The sequence below is a fragment of the Sander lucioperca genome, chromosome 8 (genome assembly GCF_008315115.2).
Source record: "Sander lucioperca isolate FBNREF2018 chromosome 8, SLUC_FBN_1.2, whole genome shotgun sequence".
Classification (NCBI taxonomy): domain Eukaryota; kingdom Metazoa; phylum Chordata; class Actinopteri; order Perciformes; family Percidae; genus Sander; species Sander lucioperca.
Window position 1 is genome coordinate 33,640,818 of NC_050180.1, and position 16,306 is coordinate 33,657,123.

Consider the following 16,306-nt stretch of genomic DNA (forward strand, 5'->3'; position numbering starts at 1 on the left):
GAAGAAACTTGTCAAATACTGATCATACAAAGAGGAGATAAAAGATAAACATGACAAAAAATTATTCACAAAAGAAAGCTAACTGAAAACAAACGCTGGTCATTTATTGTGCCTCGATTATATGAAAAGGTAGAGGAGAAAGTGCATCCCAACTAGAAAATAACTTATGAGTGCCATCTAGCAGTGAACCGACACAATTCAAATTCTTGCCACTTTTTAAAGAAAATATCATGCATAGATTATGATGGTAAAAAAAAAACAGAAGGTTTTAAATTCAGGTTTCCATATTAGATTTTGCAGAAGTATTTAAATTCAGTTTATGGGGTCACAAGATGTTCTACATAAGAGACCAGAAGCTACTAAATGCCACTAAGCATTAGATATTAAACCTACAGGGATTGTCTCCGGAGTCATCCTCCTCCAGATGCTCAAGGGCTGTGACAAAGTCATCCTCGATTGAGGAGACTGACTGGTTGGTGTCATCTTCCTCTGGCTGGCTGGGCTCAGCTGTGCCCCTCTGATGAGCCTGGAGCTCCAAAGCATAGCGTACACCTGCCATGTAGCACCCCAGCAAGCCCACCAAAGATGCAACACTGGCCTGAGGGTAGGCACTATTGCTGGGATTATGCCTTAGCACACACACAGCCTTTAACCAGCACTGAAGGCAGAGGAAAACAGCACAGAAAGAGATAAAGAGGGGAAGAGGAAAGGAAGAGAAGGGAAAGAGAAATAATAAACGTTAAACATGGCGATGTATTCAGCTCATTTAGAGAAAAATTACAGCATTTGTAACCAACAGGCAGACGGAGTGTATAAACTGTCAAAGCGATCGTGTCCCGCAATCGGCTGAACAGCTGATATTGTGAAAGATTTTGGCTTTTGCAAATTCACCAGAATTCACATGGGAATTTCCATATCCTAATCTCACAGCAGGAAGGTGAGAAGTGTATTGTTATGTCTGTACTCTGATTGCGAGTTGATCTGTTGCATGTGCAGAATCACTCAGTACAAGTCAACTCAAAGTCTGAAACGGACGGCAAAACCACAGAGTGAGCTACAAGGGCCTGTGTGTACCAAAACATGGCACACATGACCAGGAAGGACAAGGCTGCAAACGTGGGCTGAAAAACAAACATCTTTGTCAGCCTATCCCATCTGCACTTCTTCAAAAGTGAGAAAAAGACTTGTTATGGTATGGTATGTGTGGTTTACATGCAGGGACAGACAAGGCCATAAATATTTTTTATTTCACCAGGGAAAAGAATTACATTGAGATAACAATCTTTTTTACAAGTAAGCCCTGGCCAATAAGGTAGCACAGGGAGGATACACTTTAACAGACAACAAGTAACAGGCAGACAGGGATGGACAGGAAAAATAAATTAAAAAAAGAAAATCACATTTTAAAAACAAGTGCAGACATGTTGATATATTTGATTTAGGTAGGACTTGAATTCAGTATGTGAAATAAAAAACCTGCAATTTTAGCTGATTTTGCAACTCATTCCATGAAGTTGGAGCACTGTAACTAAAAGCAGTTTTGCCAAACTCTGTTTTAGTTTGTGGAACATCATACAGTATGTATCTACTTGATCTTAGATTGCATTCAGATCTACCAGGTACTGAAAGTGTCAGAAACCAGTCAGTCAACAAATGAAAGAATTTTAGAAACATACAACAAAAATGCCACCCCTTAAAAGTGATTCAGTTTTACTAATGAACATTAAAAGTTAAATGTGTCTTAAAATATAATAAACATCTGCCAAGAGGGTCAGATATCTTTCATTTGACTACTCAAATGTGCATGTTTTTAGTGTAAATGAACTTGTTTCTTCTTGTTTCATTAGCACTTGTTGAGTTACCCTCTAGCTTTAGGGTAAGGCTACATTGTCAAGGTATATTATTATTAACACAGGAGCTAAAACAAGAAATGATCTTGATCCACTGGTGCTTTTTTTTATTATACATTTTGTTAGGATAGATTTAGCTTCTTGCACCAAAAACTACAGTACAGTAGCTTATTCTTACTTCTCATTGTTCTCTCTCCTCACTTCCCTGCCTTCTGCTCACTTCTGCTTTGCTCAACATGCTGACTTGAGCACATACCTTCAATATGGAAGATCTGTCACCTACCTGAGGCCCAGCGTCCTTGTGCTCTGCAAGCCTGCGGGAGTCTTTGAGCAGCAGGACCTCGTCATTCTTGAGGCTGTGGACGTGGAGGGACCTCAGAAGCTCACACAGCCCCCCCGGCATAGACGACAGAGCCTGGGGAGAGAAGACGAAGACGCAGAAGCACGTCAGCTTGCTGGTCAAATGGTTAATTGCAGGACCTACAGAGAAGACGTTTTGTTTTTATCACGTTAACTCATGATTGTAATTATGAAAACACACCTGTTGGGTGACATCTTCCCCTTCACACTGACCAGGCAGACACACAAAATGAATCTGAAAAAGCACAGTTGATGGTCAGTGTTAATGCGTCTCGTGTTTGAATATGGCTGAGCTCTGCATATGTTTGTACTTCTATCTGTGTGACAAACCTCCGTCAGTCTTGTGGTGTCTCTGGGTGGCAGCTCCAGGCCAACGCTGCATAGCTCCTTTTTATTCCTAAAGAGGTTCTTCACACACTGCGGCCCACTGTCACGCACAGTCTGCAACACATGCAGTTTTTTTAGACCAGCAGAAATAATGAGAAACCGATGTGTATGTATTTATCCATCACCGTAGCACGCACAAAAGATAAGTGAAGAACAGTATTGTGTGCATCTACTTTTATGTATCTGCCTGCTTTTAAGCATGACGTTTATATTAGATTCTAGCTAATCCGGTTGACATTTAAAAACACTTTGAGATCACGTTGGCCTATCCACTCGATTGGAAACACATCTCGCCACATCAGAAACTCCACTAAACATCTAGCTACAGACCACAATCACACAAAACAAAGAGTTAAAAGTACAGTAGTACGGCATTATCACGCACAACAGAAATTGGACAAACAACTAAGACACGATCTCTTGCATATTAACAGAACATCAGCATTACAAGTTCAGGGAAAATGCAGCAGTCAGTGTTTTGTGAGCAGGCTAAATCTGATTTCAATGTGTCCTGCAGAAATGCTTTAAAGTAGCATGTGCAAATAAATAAAAGCCCCATGTCAGATGGTACTGCTGCCATAAATAAACACTGGAGAGTGGCGCTTGAAATCTCACACAACAGATAGTTGCAGAATGAAAATGCAATGTCCCGGAAGACACACCTCTTTCCGAACTGAGGCCCTGGACCTTAGGGGGACTCCTCTAATACGTGCACAGGCATCCATAGCAACAGAGAGCTGCACGGGGCTGGCTGACTGGCCGCTCACCTGTAAGTAGAAAGGTGCCAGGGGAGAAGGACAATAGAAAATGACAGAGTTAGTGACATGGCAAGGAAATTTAGAGAATAACGTCAAACTGCTAAAATAAAGAGAGAGCATAAAAAGTTATGAGAGTTATATCATCACTTTCAGACCCACTGCTGAGCTTTGTGTCGGAGGTTCTCTCTCTAGTAGGCCTGGGTACCGAATTCAATACTTTTTAGGCACCGACCGAATTGCCTCTAAAGTATCGAAAAACGCCTCGTCATTCAATACCCAATTTCAATTCCTAAGGAGTAAATCTCATCAGCGTCAGTGAGCCAATCAGCATGCAGCATGCTTCTACCAAGATCTATTAATGTCTGCGATTGGCTGTCTAGCGTTACACGTCGTAGAGACACGCAGGAAAAACTCTACGTTACACAGAGACGGGGCTCACGTAGTAGGAGCTGAAACATAAACTAAAAGATTTGTGCCGTGGCCGGGTTGACTCAGTGGGTAGAGCAGGCGCACACATACTGAGAGGTTTATGCCTCGACGCAGAGGTCCAGGGTTCGAGTCCGACCTGTGACGATTTCCTGCATGTTTTCCCGCTCTCTCTCCCCTTTCTCACCTAGCTGTCCTATCCATTAAAGGCAGAAAAGCCCCAAAAAATAATCTTAAAAAAAAAAAAAAAAAAAAAAAAAAAATAATAATAGATTTGTGCCGTAATGTGTAATGTTGAAAATTCTTTAGGTTTTATAAAATTGGTATCGAAAAAAAGTATTGTTTAGGAACCGGTATCGAGATCACGGTATTGGTATCGGTACCGAATATTTTTGTCAGTCAGTCTGACATTTATTTCATCTGTAAAGAAGAACATAACATGGATGTTCTGCTTTCCGTCGGTTTTGCTGGAAACAGATATGATGTAGTCGCCGTCAGCGGCACTATGTAAAAACTATTTAGGTCAATCATTGGTAAAAAAAAAAAAGAAATAAAAAAAATAATATAAATAATCATCGCAAAAAATCGTCGCAAAAAATAATCACCATACATACGATTTTCTCCCCATCCCTAGTTTATAGGGACGTAACGATACAGTCAACCCACAATTCCATATATGATGTTCACGATACAATTTGTTTTAACAGAATGAGCTGCAGACAAATTAAATGAAAAATATTCCTCTTTTTTTTTAAATATAAACTGTACAAAAAAAAAACAGATGTGTCCTCTTATAGAGACTGAAATTGTATTTTATCTAAACAAAAACTGAGTCAAAAATTATGAATTTGATTTCTAAAACAAATCCCACATCCAGATAACTAAATAAATAGAAATAAATCTCTTCAAAGAAATAAGCTAAGAAGACGTAGTGAACAAATTAAATCAAAAGTAGATTAGTTTTTTTTTTTTTTTTTTATCTCAACTGGTTGAAATCTTTACACATTTATATTGATTTTTTTTTTACATCCCTAGTAGTCTCGCTTTGCCAGACCTTCCTCCACAGCGCTGCAGAGGAGGGTCTTGCTAGTCCACACAGCATTCTGGGATGGGAGAAAAATGTGCTCTGGTTTATTGGCATTTCTTTAAACCAATCACAATCGTCTTGGGGGGTGCTAAGAGCCGGACGGAGCTACGGTCCCTCTGCAAAATAGCCGCGGGAAGGAACTTGTTTTGGTGGAACATGTGTACGTTCAAAAGTTGTTTTAGTCGTGCAACAGAAAACTCAGATTGGACAGATAGTTTAGCTAGCTGTCTGGATTTACCCTGCAGAGATCTGAGGAGCAGTTAACCATAGTCCTCAGAAATCCACCAGAGGTTAGAACGCCAACACAAAGAAAGAGGAAGGAGACGGACATCGGCGAAAAGACATGCATCCGCCGGCATTTCCTACGGCACCGGAGCAATCCCGGAAGTGGAACGTCGTGGGTCGAGAATACATCCCTAGTGGTTTACATGCAACAAAGAGCTATGTCACTGCACCTGTGCCGTTCCCTAATTCCCTGAGCCAACGGTTATCAATGGAGTCAAGCCTGTGAAACAGATTATAAAACATTTCACCACAGGAGGCAATACAAAAAGTAAGCAGGAGGTTAACTCCTGCTACTCTTTTTAGGGATTGTACAGCCAAACTTCTAGACCACAATTCCTTCAAAGCCCGTGTGAAAATAACATGAATCGAGTTTCTTATAAGTAGGCCTAGACTTGTCCTGCTGGTGAGGATAAGCTATAGTAGGCCTTTGCTTCTTTTGATATTCTTCAAAAACAGCCGGGCCTGCATCAAAGATCAAACAGCAAGGCAAGAGAGAGCAGGGGTGTGTGCTCTGAACAGGGGAAACACACTCGGTAAGCAGCATTGAAAGGGGGGGGGGGGGGGGGGGCAAAATATTTACAGTGTACAAGAAGGAAAAGTTTCCCAAGAAATCCAAGCCTCTCCTTTGAGGTATGGTCCAAAGCAGCTAGAGGAGTCTAGACACAGGCAGGCGGGTCTATTGATCAGCCCGTCCTGCATCCTGAGAACCAGAGGGGTAGAACACATGCCAATGGCTTCCTCTGGCCATCCAGGACCTCCTAGCTTCTCACGGGCGCTTTGGTGGGCTGTACAAAAAAAACAAAAAAAAAAACAACACAGCCGGCCGCTGCTGCCTAACCTCAACTATGCAGTACATCCCGATCCACTCACAAGGAAAGCAGGCACAATGGCGTCCATTATAGCTGGGACTATCTCGAACTGAGATCAACAACAAAGTAATTGGCAAATCAGCTTTTTTTTTTTTTTTTTTTTTGTAGCCTGGGATGTTTTAATGTTTAGTTTACAGCTTTAGTATTCAGTGATGCACTATATGAGAATCAGCTAAATAGGCCTACGTCATCGCCTTTTATGCAACCAATGTGGTCACATAATGCCACATGTATTCGGTGTTAGTCATGTCGTGGAAAAACTGCAATTAAGTGTAACTAAGTTAAGGCTTGAACAAATTCTCAAGGGCTGATTCATGAAGCTAATTATCATCGTTTGCAGAAAGAATGTAATGAAACTAAGCAGGAAAAGTCAAAGGATTCGGAGGGGTGTTTGTGATCATCTTAGAAGGGAGACAGCAAAACAACCTGTCAAGGGCAGAAACTGTGTAGTCTAAAATCTTGTTTGGTTGGGAGCTGATGTGGGCAAATTTTGCATGAGTGTGGGTGGCCGGAGGATAGATAAACAGAACTGAGAGAGAGAGGGAGAGGGAGACACTGCCACCAGGACATCGAAACAGTATCACATTTCTTATGTACATGTCCCAAATATAAAGACTTTAAGAACCAAATATTTCTAAACATTTGAAAAATTGCATACCAGGCTTCACTGCCTACACTGAGGAGAAAAAGCTTCCTTTTTGATTAGGGGAAGATAAAAGTAAGGCATGGATAGCAGCTAAATATGTATTCTGCTGCCACAATATAAGGCAAAATAAGTAGAGAATTGTATATATTATCATTATTTTGTGTGTGTTTTTATATATATATATATATATATATATATATATATATATATATATATATATATATATATATATATATATATATATATATATATATATATATATATATACACACATACATACATACATACATACATATACATACATACATATATATATACACACACACACGCTTGCAAAAGTATTCATACCCCTTGAACCTTTCCACATTTTGTCACGTTACAACCACAAATGTAAATGTATTTCATTGGGATTTTATGTGATAGACCAACACAAAGCGGCGCATAATTGTGAAGTGGAAGGAAAATGATGCATGGTTTTCAGATGTTTTTACAAATCAATAACTGAAAAGTGTGGCGTGCAAAAGTATTTAGCCCCCCTTTACTCTGATACCCCTGAATAAAATCCAGTGCAACCAATTGCCTTCAGAAGTCTCCTAATTACCTGTGTGTAATCTAATCTCAGTATAAATCCAGCTGTTCTGTGAAGGTCTCAGAAGTTTGTTAGAGTGAACAAACAGCATCATGAAGCCCAAGGAACATACCAGACAGGTCAGGGATAAAGTTGTGGAGAAGTTTAAAGCAGGGTTAGGTTATAAAAGAAATATCCCAAGCTTTGAACATCTCGCGGAGCACTGTTCGATCCATCATCCGAAAATGGAAAGAGTATGGCACAACTGCAAACCTACCAAGACATGGCCGTCCACCTAAACTGACAGGCCGGGCAAGGAGAGCATCGATCAGAGAAGCAGCCAAGTGGCCCCTGGTAACTCTGGAGGAGCTGCAGAGATCCACAGCTCAGGTGGGAGAATCTGTCCACAGGACAACTATTAGTCGTACACTCCACAAATCGGGCCTTTATGGAAGAGTGGCAAGAAGAAAGCCATTGTTAAAACATAGCCATAAGAAGTCCCGTTTGCAGTTTGCCACAAGCCATGTGGGGCACACAGCAAACATGTGGAGGAAGGTGCTCTGGTCAAAATCAAAGTTTTTGGCCTAAATGTAAAACGCTATGTTGGTGGAAAACTAACACTGCACATCACCCTGAACACACCATCCCCACTGTGAAACATGGTGGTGGCAGCATCATGCTGTGGGGATGCTTTTCTTCAGCAGGGACAGGGAAGCTGATCAGAGTTGATGGATGGATGGAGCCAAATACAGGGCAATCTTAAGGCCCGGACACACAGAGCCGATAATCGGCCGTCGGACAGTCTGGTGAGGTCGGTGACTCGAGTCTGTTCGGTGTGTTCCGTGCTGTCGTCTGTCCGAGGGGCCGTCGTCCTTCATTTTGGCTGATTTGACATGTATAATCGGCGGGGCGGGCACTGCCGGCAATTGGACTCAAATGACCCATCTCATTGGTGGAGTGCTAACCCAGAAACGAGGAGCGGAATGAGCGTGACTAGAATCTCTCAAAATCTGACGAAAATCTTTTAAACTAACCTTTGTTGATCTGAAATGAAGACAGATTCAGCAACTGCACGGCCTATTTCTCTCTTAAAATGTTTTCAGAAACACGTTTCGGTGAACTATTTTAGTACAATATGAGATCGGATTCTGAACCAGACCGGAAAAAAAAAAAAAAAAAAAAAAAGAAATTATATATATATATATATATATATATATATCTATCTCTCTCTCTCACCACTGCTGAAAACAACCTTCCAATATCAGAATCAGAATAAGATGTAATGCCAAAATGTTCACTAACTTACATGGAATTTGCCTTGGTGTGTTTGGTGCATAACGTTACAATAAACACAAGGGAATAAACTAACAATAGTACTACAGCAGTGTAGAAAATAAACATAGAATAGAAATATTGAAATAAAAAAATATATGTAAAAGACACTATAACAAATATGTACAATAGAGCTGGGCAATATGGAGAAAATTAAATATCACAATATTTTTTACCAAATATCTCAATATCGATATTGTAGGGTTGACAATTGGTGCTTTCAGAAAATATTTACACAATGTGAATTTTTGATACATAATCATCAGCAATGTGGCAAAAATGACATCACTTTACTGTAAAGCAGCATTTAAAACCAGAAAAAGACACTTGAAATTTAACACAATATCTAGCCTAATATTTTGATATTGATATAATATCGATATATTGCCCAGCCCTAATGTACAATATGGAAAAGAAAATAATCTTCACTCAAAAAAACAGAGCTAAAAAACTAAAACACTAAACACTGTGTGCCACAAATATATATTTGTTCGATATGTATCGCCATTGCAACATGACACAACACAACATGACTTGGCAGAATGACTGTTATATTCTACACCACTACGCATGTATGAAGCTAGTACGCCTATTTACGTTACCAAACGCTTAATAAAAAGGCAACTCAACAACAGGCACTGGATGTTTGGAAGAATGGCTAGCTAATGTTACAGCAGCTTGCGGGGCTGGTACCCTTCGCAACAGGCCACAGTGGAGCCACACACTGTGGATGCTGATGTTGATTCACGACCACTCAGGCTCCATGCTACTAAAACAGACAAACGGCTACGTCGCTAGCCACATTATGTAGACATATCAGTTCATAATAAACCGTCGCGAAACACAAAACGACTTTTAAACCCACAGCTAAAGTAACCACCTTTGCTAGTTGACAGGCTGTCAATCACTGGGGCTAGCAGCGGAACCAGGCCGCGGTCTGTGATGTCACCTTCTTGTCGTTAGCTAACACCTAGCCACCCAGCTAACGATAACGTTATGGTAGATTCAAAAACCTAACCAACAGCAATATGTGGTGATTTGCTGCATATTTTAAACATTATTAGGTGGTTTTACCTCACCGCTCAGTGTCGGACTCCAGCGGAGTTGACTGTGGCCGCTGTGTTTGATGGGCGATACACGAACGATTCGTCCGTTTTGAACTATTCGCCATGTGAATCCCCACTACTGTTCTGGATGCTTCCTTTTATTATATTACTTGCTCTTTCCGGTTCGTTCCTCTACGTGTTAACATACCTAATGTTCATTCTTCTGGATTGAGTGTAAACGTCTCCTTTTTATGGCATTTCCCAATGCTGTTATCACTGTTGAGTTACTTTTCTGCACGTCTTTTTCATCTGATTTTGATATTTTAATATTGACTTCAACAATTCCTTTTTCATCTGCCTCGTTTGCTTACCTGTCTGCTACGTATTTCCAAGAACACCTTAATGCGCTGGGACACGGACCGGTTGCAAGCAGAGACAGGATCACAGTTCAATAATCTATTTTCAGCATTTGACCTGGTAAAATAGCTATATCAATTCTTCCCAAGAGCCATACCTGTGCTCTAAAAAAATTGACTGGATGAGTTGAAGATGATATAATACACTTTACAATCTTACGATTCAATTTCACCGATTCTCAAAAATGAAATGGACTCCCCCATTTCCTGTGCATCACCATTCTTCCCATGATAACAGAAGTGTTTGAGGCATCATCAATCGCACGCCGAGAAAACGATATGTGTCGCACTGGCACTGTCGAACACCCAGCAATCAAACTACAAAAGTGTTTTATTTTTTGTGTGTTTTATATATAGTATTGTATGTCACAGCAAAAATATAAATGTCACCCTTTCTGTAGCTGCTTGAAACAAGTTTATAGCACTTGCCACAAACACAACCTGCTGCTCTGCATTTGTACATTTATACAGTTTTATCAGGGGATTTGCTGATGCTATGCTCTTGTGACATTTATTAGTGTTTAGTTATTTGCATTCTTCCCATGTAATTAATACTGTCCTGTAAATCAGTTACATGGCCCACTGTTCAGTCCTTAAAATAAACTATGTAGCCTAACATATTTATTGTAGGAAATAACGAAAGAATTAACTGCGTAAAAGGAAATTAAAGATCTTTGATTGGTGGTGGTGACTGGAAAGGAGACATAACTAAAATGCCAAATTTAAAGAAGGGGGGGGTTATATATATATATATATATATATATATATATATATATATATATATATATATATATATATATATATATATATATACACACACAAACTTAGCATCACATATAGAAATATACCCTGTAATGCCACCAGTCTTAAAAGAAACTAAGTAAAAGTAGTGTTCTATCAACTTGTCATTTGAAGAAATAAAAGCTGCACTTGAACAACGCTATGCAGGCTGCAGATCAACTGCTCTATTATATATTCAAACCCGATATATCTAACTGCTATTCCCATTAGTGTTAAATACTGTGTTCAATTGCCAAAAGTTAAAAAGTTGAGGTGAACCGTTAATTCTATGTCATGATGTGGTGACTTAAATAGTAATGCTGTGATGCTGTATGAAGAGGAATCCGCCGACACTGTTCTTGATTATAAAAGGTTTATTACATCAAAGATTACAGCATCCATTTACAGACTCCATGGAAAGTCTGGAGAACACACCGCCAATATGTTCGATAGTTCGTTAACCCCTCAGCATCCAATCCGAGACCTGTCTTTTAAACATCCCATCGAAATCACGCCACTAAGAGGTTAATTATTACTCCCTGTACTGCCACAGTACCCATGATGAACGTTCTTATTATGACTCAGCACATTTGAGCTTTATACAGACATTAAACCTATAAGTCCATCAGATACTACAATGATATGAGTATTTGCACTTGCATGAAGCAAGAAGTAAAAAGTGCCTTTTAAGTTGTTAAGTGTAAAATTAAAGCTAGAAAAACAAAAGTTGGATTTAGACCCCCCCCCCCAAAAAAAGTAGTAACAAATAGCACTGTAATACTTAAGTCATGTAAAACTTGTGTTATTTTTGCACGCGAAGAAATCAAGACACTAATCGTGCAATTAAACATATCGAAAGTTGAGCAAGCATAGCATGCGACGATGGTGGTGACTGGAAAGGAGACATAACTAAAATGCCAAATTTAAAGAAGGCAAAACAAGAACAAGAACAAGCCAAAACAAGAATCATTTCCAAGCAGCAGCAATTCATAGATTGGGGCTTTATTGGGTTGTTGACCACATTTTAAGTAGTAAGATCTTGTTAACACTGCAGATTTAAAAACCAAACCTTCTCAGATGGATTCCAGGAACTTTTTGACATCTCGACCATTTTGTAAAGGCTAATAATCCAGATAAAAACAACATTGTTTGTTGTTGTTATTGCCTAAAGGAATGAAGAAATGCAACAACAAAAAGACCCTGAAAGGGGTAATAACTCAAGCCTGATGACTAAATGTCATGGGAGAGTCGAGGTGACTCCTCAACATGTTGCCAGAGATGAATTGTGATGACATGAGAAAAAGTAGAATGAGCTACTGAAAATATTTCTGGTTTAAAAAATAACCAATGGATACAGCAAGACTAGAACGAGAGAAAATGAGAGCAGAGAGGAGTTTCAACAGAGGAGAGGATGTGGAGAGAAATGCCCAGGGATGTGGGTGTTCCGAAAAAACTTCAAATGTCACAGATGGCCCAGTGTCTTTAGTCACAATGTAGCTATTCTTCGTTTGGTTTAGAAACTTTGATGGAATTTCCCACAACTGATTTATCCTATGGCACAAAAATGGAACTTTAAAAGATATATATATATATATATATATATATATATATATATATATATATATATATATATATATATATATATATATATATGTATATATATATAAATAAAATGCTAGGATATTCATAGGATAAATCTGTCGGGGATGATTCCATACAACGCTCCTCACAAGTTAAATGAAGGATCAGTTCACTACTTTGTTTTTAAGATTACGTTTTGGCATTTTAGGCCTTCAATCGATAGGACAGCCCAGACATGAAAGGGGAGAGAGACCGGGGGAACGACAATGGCAGCAAAGGGCCACAGGTCGGAACCGAACCCGCAGCCGATGTGGTGAGGACCGATCCCCTGCGTACGGGCGCACGCTCCACCATGTGAGCTACCCAGGCGCCTCAGTTCACTACTTTTGTTGAATTTGGGGCAGTGGTGGCCTAAAGGTTAGAGATGCGAGCTTTTGAGGTCGTCGGTTTAATCCCCAGACCGGCAGGATAAAATCTGGGTGGGGGGGAAAATGAAAGAGCAGCGCTTGTCCCTCCCTCATTACCACCACTGAGGTGCCCTTGAGCAAGGCCCTTAACCCCAACCGCTGCAGTGGAGCTGCTTCCACATGTGAATGTGTAACTGTGTGAATGTGATCAGGGTGTTCCTGCAGAAGAGAGGCTTCCTTTCAGTGAACCTTTTCAATTTAAGAGCATTTGAAAGAAATGTTTTAAAGTGCTCATATTATGCTTTTTGGCTTTTTCCCTTTCCTTTATTGTGTTATTATGTGTTAAATATCTTTTTTTGTGCATGTTATAGGTTTACAAAGTGAAAAAGCCCAAAGTCCACCCCAAAGGGACTTACCATCTCCAACAGAAAACACTGTTGACAAACTGCTCCAAACAGCTCTATTGTAGTCCAGCCTTTACTTCAGAGACAAACGTGGTCACTTTGGAACACACGTTATAATGCTCACCTAGCTGCTAGCATGGCACGCCCTCATACTCTGCTTCTGACTGGCTAGTAGTCCTTACCTAGCTACTGAGCATGTGTGACTCCCAACAAAGATGGAACAGAAGTGAGATGTCTCACTCTGTAGCTAAAACAGAGAGCTCAACACACAGGGTGAAAAGAGGAGCTGCAGCAATGTCCAGTTCAACTAAAATATGGTGTTTTTTGAAAATTAAACCATGTAAACCTATTCTGGTACAACCTCTAAATACAATTATGAACCTGAAAATGAGCATAATATGAGCACTTTAAATGGTTTCAAAATCCCGGAACCAAACTTTGACAAAACTTTTCCTCTGATGTTAACTATTAGTCCAAATAATTCATAATTACAGCTTTTTTCAACACATTTGTTATAATTTAATATAAATGAGGTTTATTGACCATGAATTAGAGAAAAAAAAAAAGAAGTGTAAAACTAGTGGTAATAAGCTGGTGTAAGTGGTGTGTACAGTATACTGATGGTAGTGAAAAAAGCAAAGGAACTGTTGAAAATAGCGTCAAATAAAGCGACAAAATCGTAAAAAAAAAAAAAAAAGTGTTAAAAAAGTCCTTTTCAGTTTTGACCCGGGAGTAGAACTGGGCAATATATCGATATTATATCAATATCGTGATATGAGACTAGATATCGTCTTAGATTTTGGATATCGTGATATGGCATAAGTGTTGTCTTTTCCTGGTTTTAAAGGCTGCATTACAGTAAAGTGATGTCATTTTCTGAACTTACCAGACTGTTGTAACTGTTCTATTATTTGCCTTTACCCACTTAGTCATTATATCCACATTACTGATGATTATTTATCAAAAATCTCAGTGAGTAAATATTTTGTGAAAGCACCAATAGTCAACACAACAATATCGTTGCGGTATTGATATCGAGGTATTTGATCAAAAATATCGTGATATTTGATTTTCTCCATATCGCCCAGTCCTACCCGGGAGGACTTCATATTTTATAGCAGCGATTCTTTCCCTGGAGGTGTAATCAAAACAGAATGAGGCAGAAACACGCTGCATATGTATTTGGTTTTTATTGAAGAGAGATATGAATAGGTAGCCTGTTTTAAGGCACCTTAAAAATGTACAACAAAAGCTGAACCATTTATTTATTCAGAATACAAAAATACACATCTCAGTGACTCCAAATTGTAATAAATAGTTAACCATGCATTCTAACCATAAAAAGGCACAGAAAACAGTCATTTAGTAGTCATAAAAATGATCAACTACTTTACCAAAATCATCCAGATAGTAATACAGGTGACAACTGTAACATTATATTCCAAATGTGAAAACACAATAAACATCATGTCATTTTAACCTTAGGCAATAAATATGCAAATATTGTTTATACCTACATATATATTCTTACAAATTAAAACTGTGCCATTGTAAACATAATGTAAACAAATGAAACTCACTTTTCTCCCATCACTTTAGGAACCACGTGAAAGACTACATGCTGTCCCGTCTTTAAGAGATCCTTGCATGGGTTTCGTTGGTTTTTGAAAACCAGGCAGTTTGCAGCATTATTTACAGACCACTGGAAAAACACAGCAAGGGAGAAAGGTGGCTACGTCCACTTTGTATTGGAAAAAAGGTCAAGCATACTCTTGCCTGGAGTCTGGGGCCTAAACACTTGCGAAATCAGGGAACCCAGCAGACCCTTTGGACACACAGAGAACAGAAACACAGACAGACACAGCTCAGGAACTAGGGATGCACCGAATCCAGGATTCGGCTTCGGATTCGGCCGAATATTGGGCTTTTTGACGGGGATCGGTTTCTGCCGAACCCGACGATTGCACTACCCGTGCTACGCTGGTTGACGTAATGACGGTTATGGGAAGGTGTTTACGTAGGTGGAGCGTTCAATGCAGTAAGCTGTGAGAAAGTGAAAATAGAACTCGTGAGCAGAAAAAATGTTGTTTGGCAGTACTTTCAGTCAAAAGAAGGCCATTCAAGTCGAGCTTGAGTGTTCAATTTGCAATGGCGATTTGTCTGGTGGTGGCGAGGACCCTAAACTATACACAACATCACCGCTGTTAAAACATTTGGTATGAAACATCCGAAAGAATATGAGTTGTGCATGAAGGAATCTACAGACAGCAGCCAAAATGGGAGTAGGATTCGGTATTCGGTTTTGGCAGAATCTTAACCAGTGCGTTCGGTATTCGGCCGAACCCCAAAAATCTGGATTCGGTGCATCCCTATCAGGAACTGCAGTATTAGTGGATTCAGTTTGGTGACTGGCACGATGGCGATTAACCCTCTGAGGACAAAAGACGCATCAGCGAGTCCAAGCGATGTTTGACAACGCTCCTACTCAAAAGTTCATGTTAGAGATTTATTTACTATTTTATTCATATATTACGCTACTTTTGTGAACCCAGTCACTTCACAAGAGATTGGAGAAATATTTAAAAGCGAACATCAACTTTTCAGCTTTAGGGCCAAATGAATGATTTCTTTACACATTGGGATCCGGTTATATGCAAATATCCTTAAAATGTGAATTTAAAAATAAATGTAAAAATGTCCTTAGACCTCAGAGGGTTTTAAATAGATGTGAGGCCAAACTTAGACTTCAGCTTAGACTAAATCCAGAGTTTCTGGCTAGCAAAAAGCCAACTGTCATCAAATAATGAACGATGAGTCTGATCGACTAAATGGAAAAAAAGTTCTGTCCGTGACACTAAATGGTCTTTAGTCAGATAGAGGAGCAAGAATCTGATGTTTTGAAATTTGTGGTTTATAGTAACTAACCTATCTTTGGCTATGAGTCGCATGAAAGATAAATATTGGAATTTGAATGATAGGCTTATAGATTTTCTGCATGCCAAAGAGCAACACTGCACTATATTGAAGACAGTAGCCTGACACAACTGATTGTCGGCATGAGCAAGTGTGAAACGGTGCTGTTTGACAATGTGAGTCAGAGACTG

General features: G+C 39.5%; 1 protein-coding gene and 1 long non-coding RNA gene across 9 annotated transcripts in view; both read right to left on the minus strand.

Moving 5' to 3' along the window:
- akap11 (A kinase (PRKA) anchor protein 11) overlaps positions 1-9,748 on the minus strand; it is a 28,593-nt gene extending 18,845 nt beyond the window's left edge. For 6 of the 8 annotated variants that reach the window (XM_036003936.1, XM_036003934.1, XM_036003933.1 and 3 more), the window contains exons 1-6: positions 9,648-9,748; positions 3,260-3,364; positions 2,541-2,651; positions 2,392-2,445; positions 2,134-2,265; positions 394-658 (exon numbers count right to left, since the gene is read on the minus strand). In XM_036003936.1, coding sequence (XP_035859829.1) covers positions 394-658; positions 2,134-2,265; positions 2,392-2,445; positions 2,541-2,651; positions 3,260-3,322 — 625 coding nt within the window. In that variant the 5' untranslated portion in view covers positions 3,323-3,364; positions 9,648-9,748. Of the gene's footprint in view, positions 1-393; positions 659-2,133; positions 2,266-2,391; positions 2,446-2,540; positions 2,652-3,259; positions 3,365-9,448; positions 9,615-9,642 lie in introns of those variants that run through there. The other 2 variants (XM_031295326.2, XM_036003931.1) reach the window with 2 other exon arrangements.
- A 4,625-nt stretch (positions 9,749-14,373) lies between these two features.
- On the minus strand, positions 14,374-16,036 carry LOC116050819. The gene is made up of 2 exons (XR_004105176.2): positions 15,583-16,036; positions 14,374-15,074 (listed from the first exon to the last, which is right to left on the minus strand). It is a non-coding gene; the product is annotated as an uncharacterized LOC116050819 (long non-coding RNA).
- Positions 16,037-16,306: the final 270 nt, after the last annotated feature.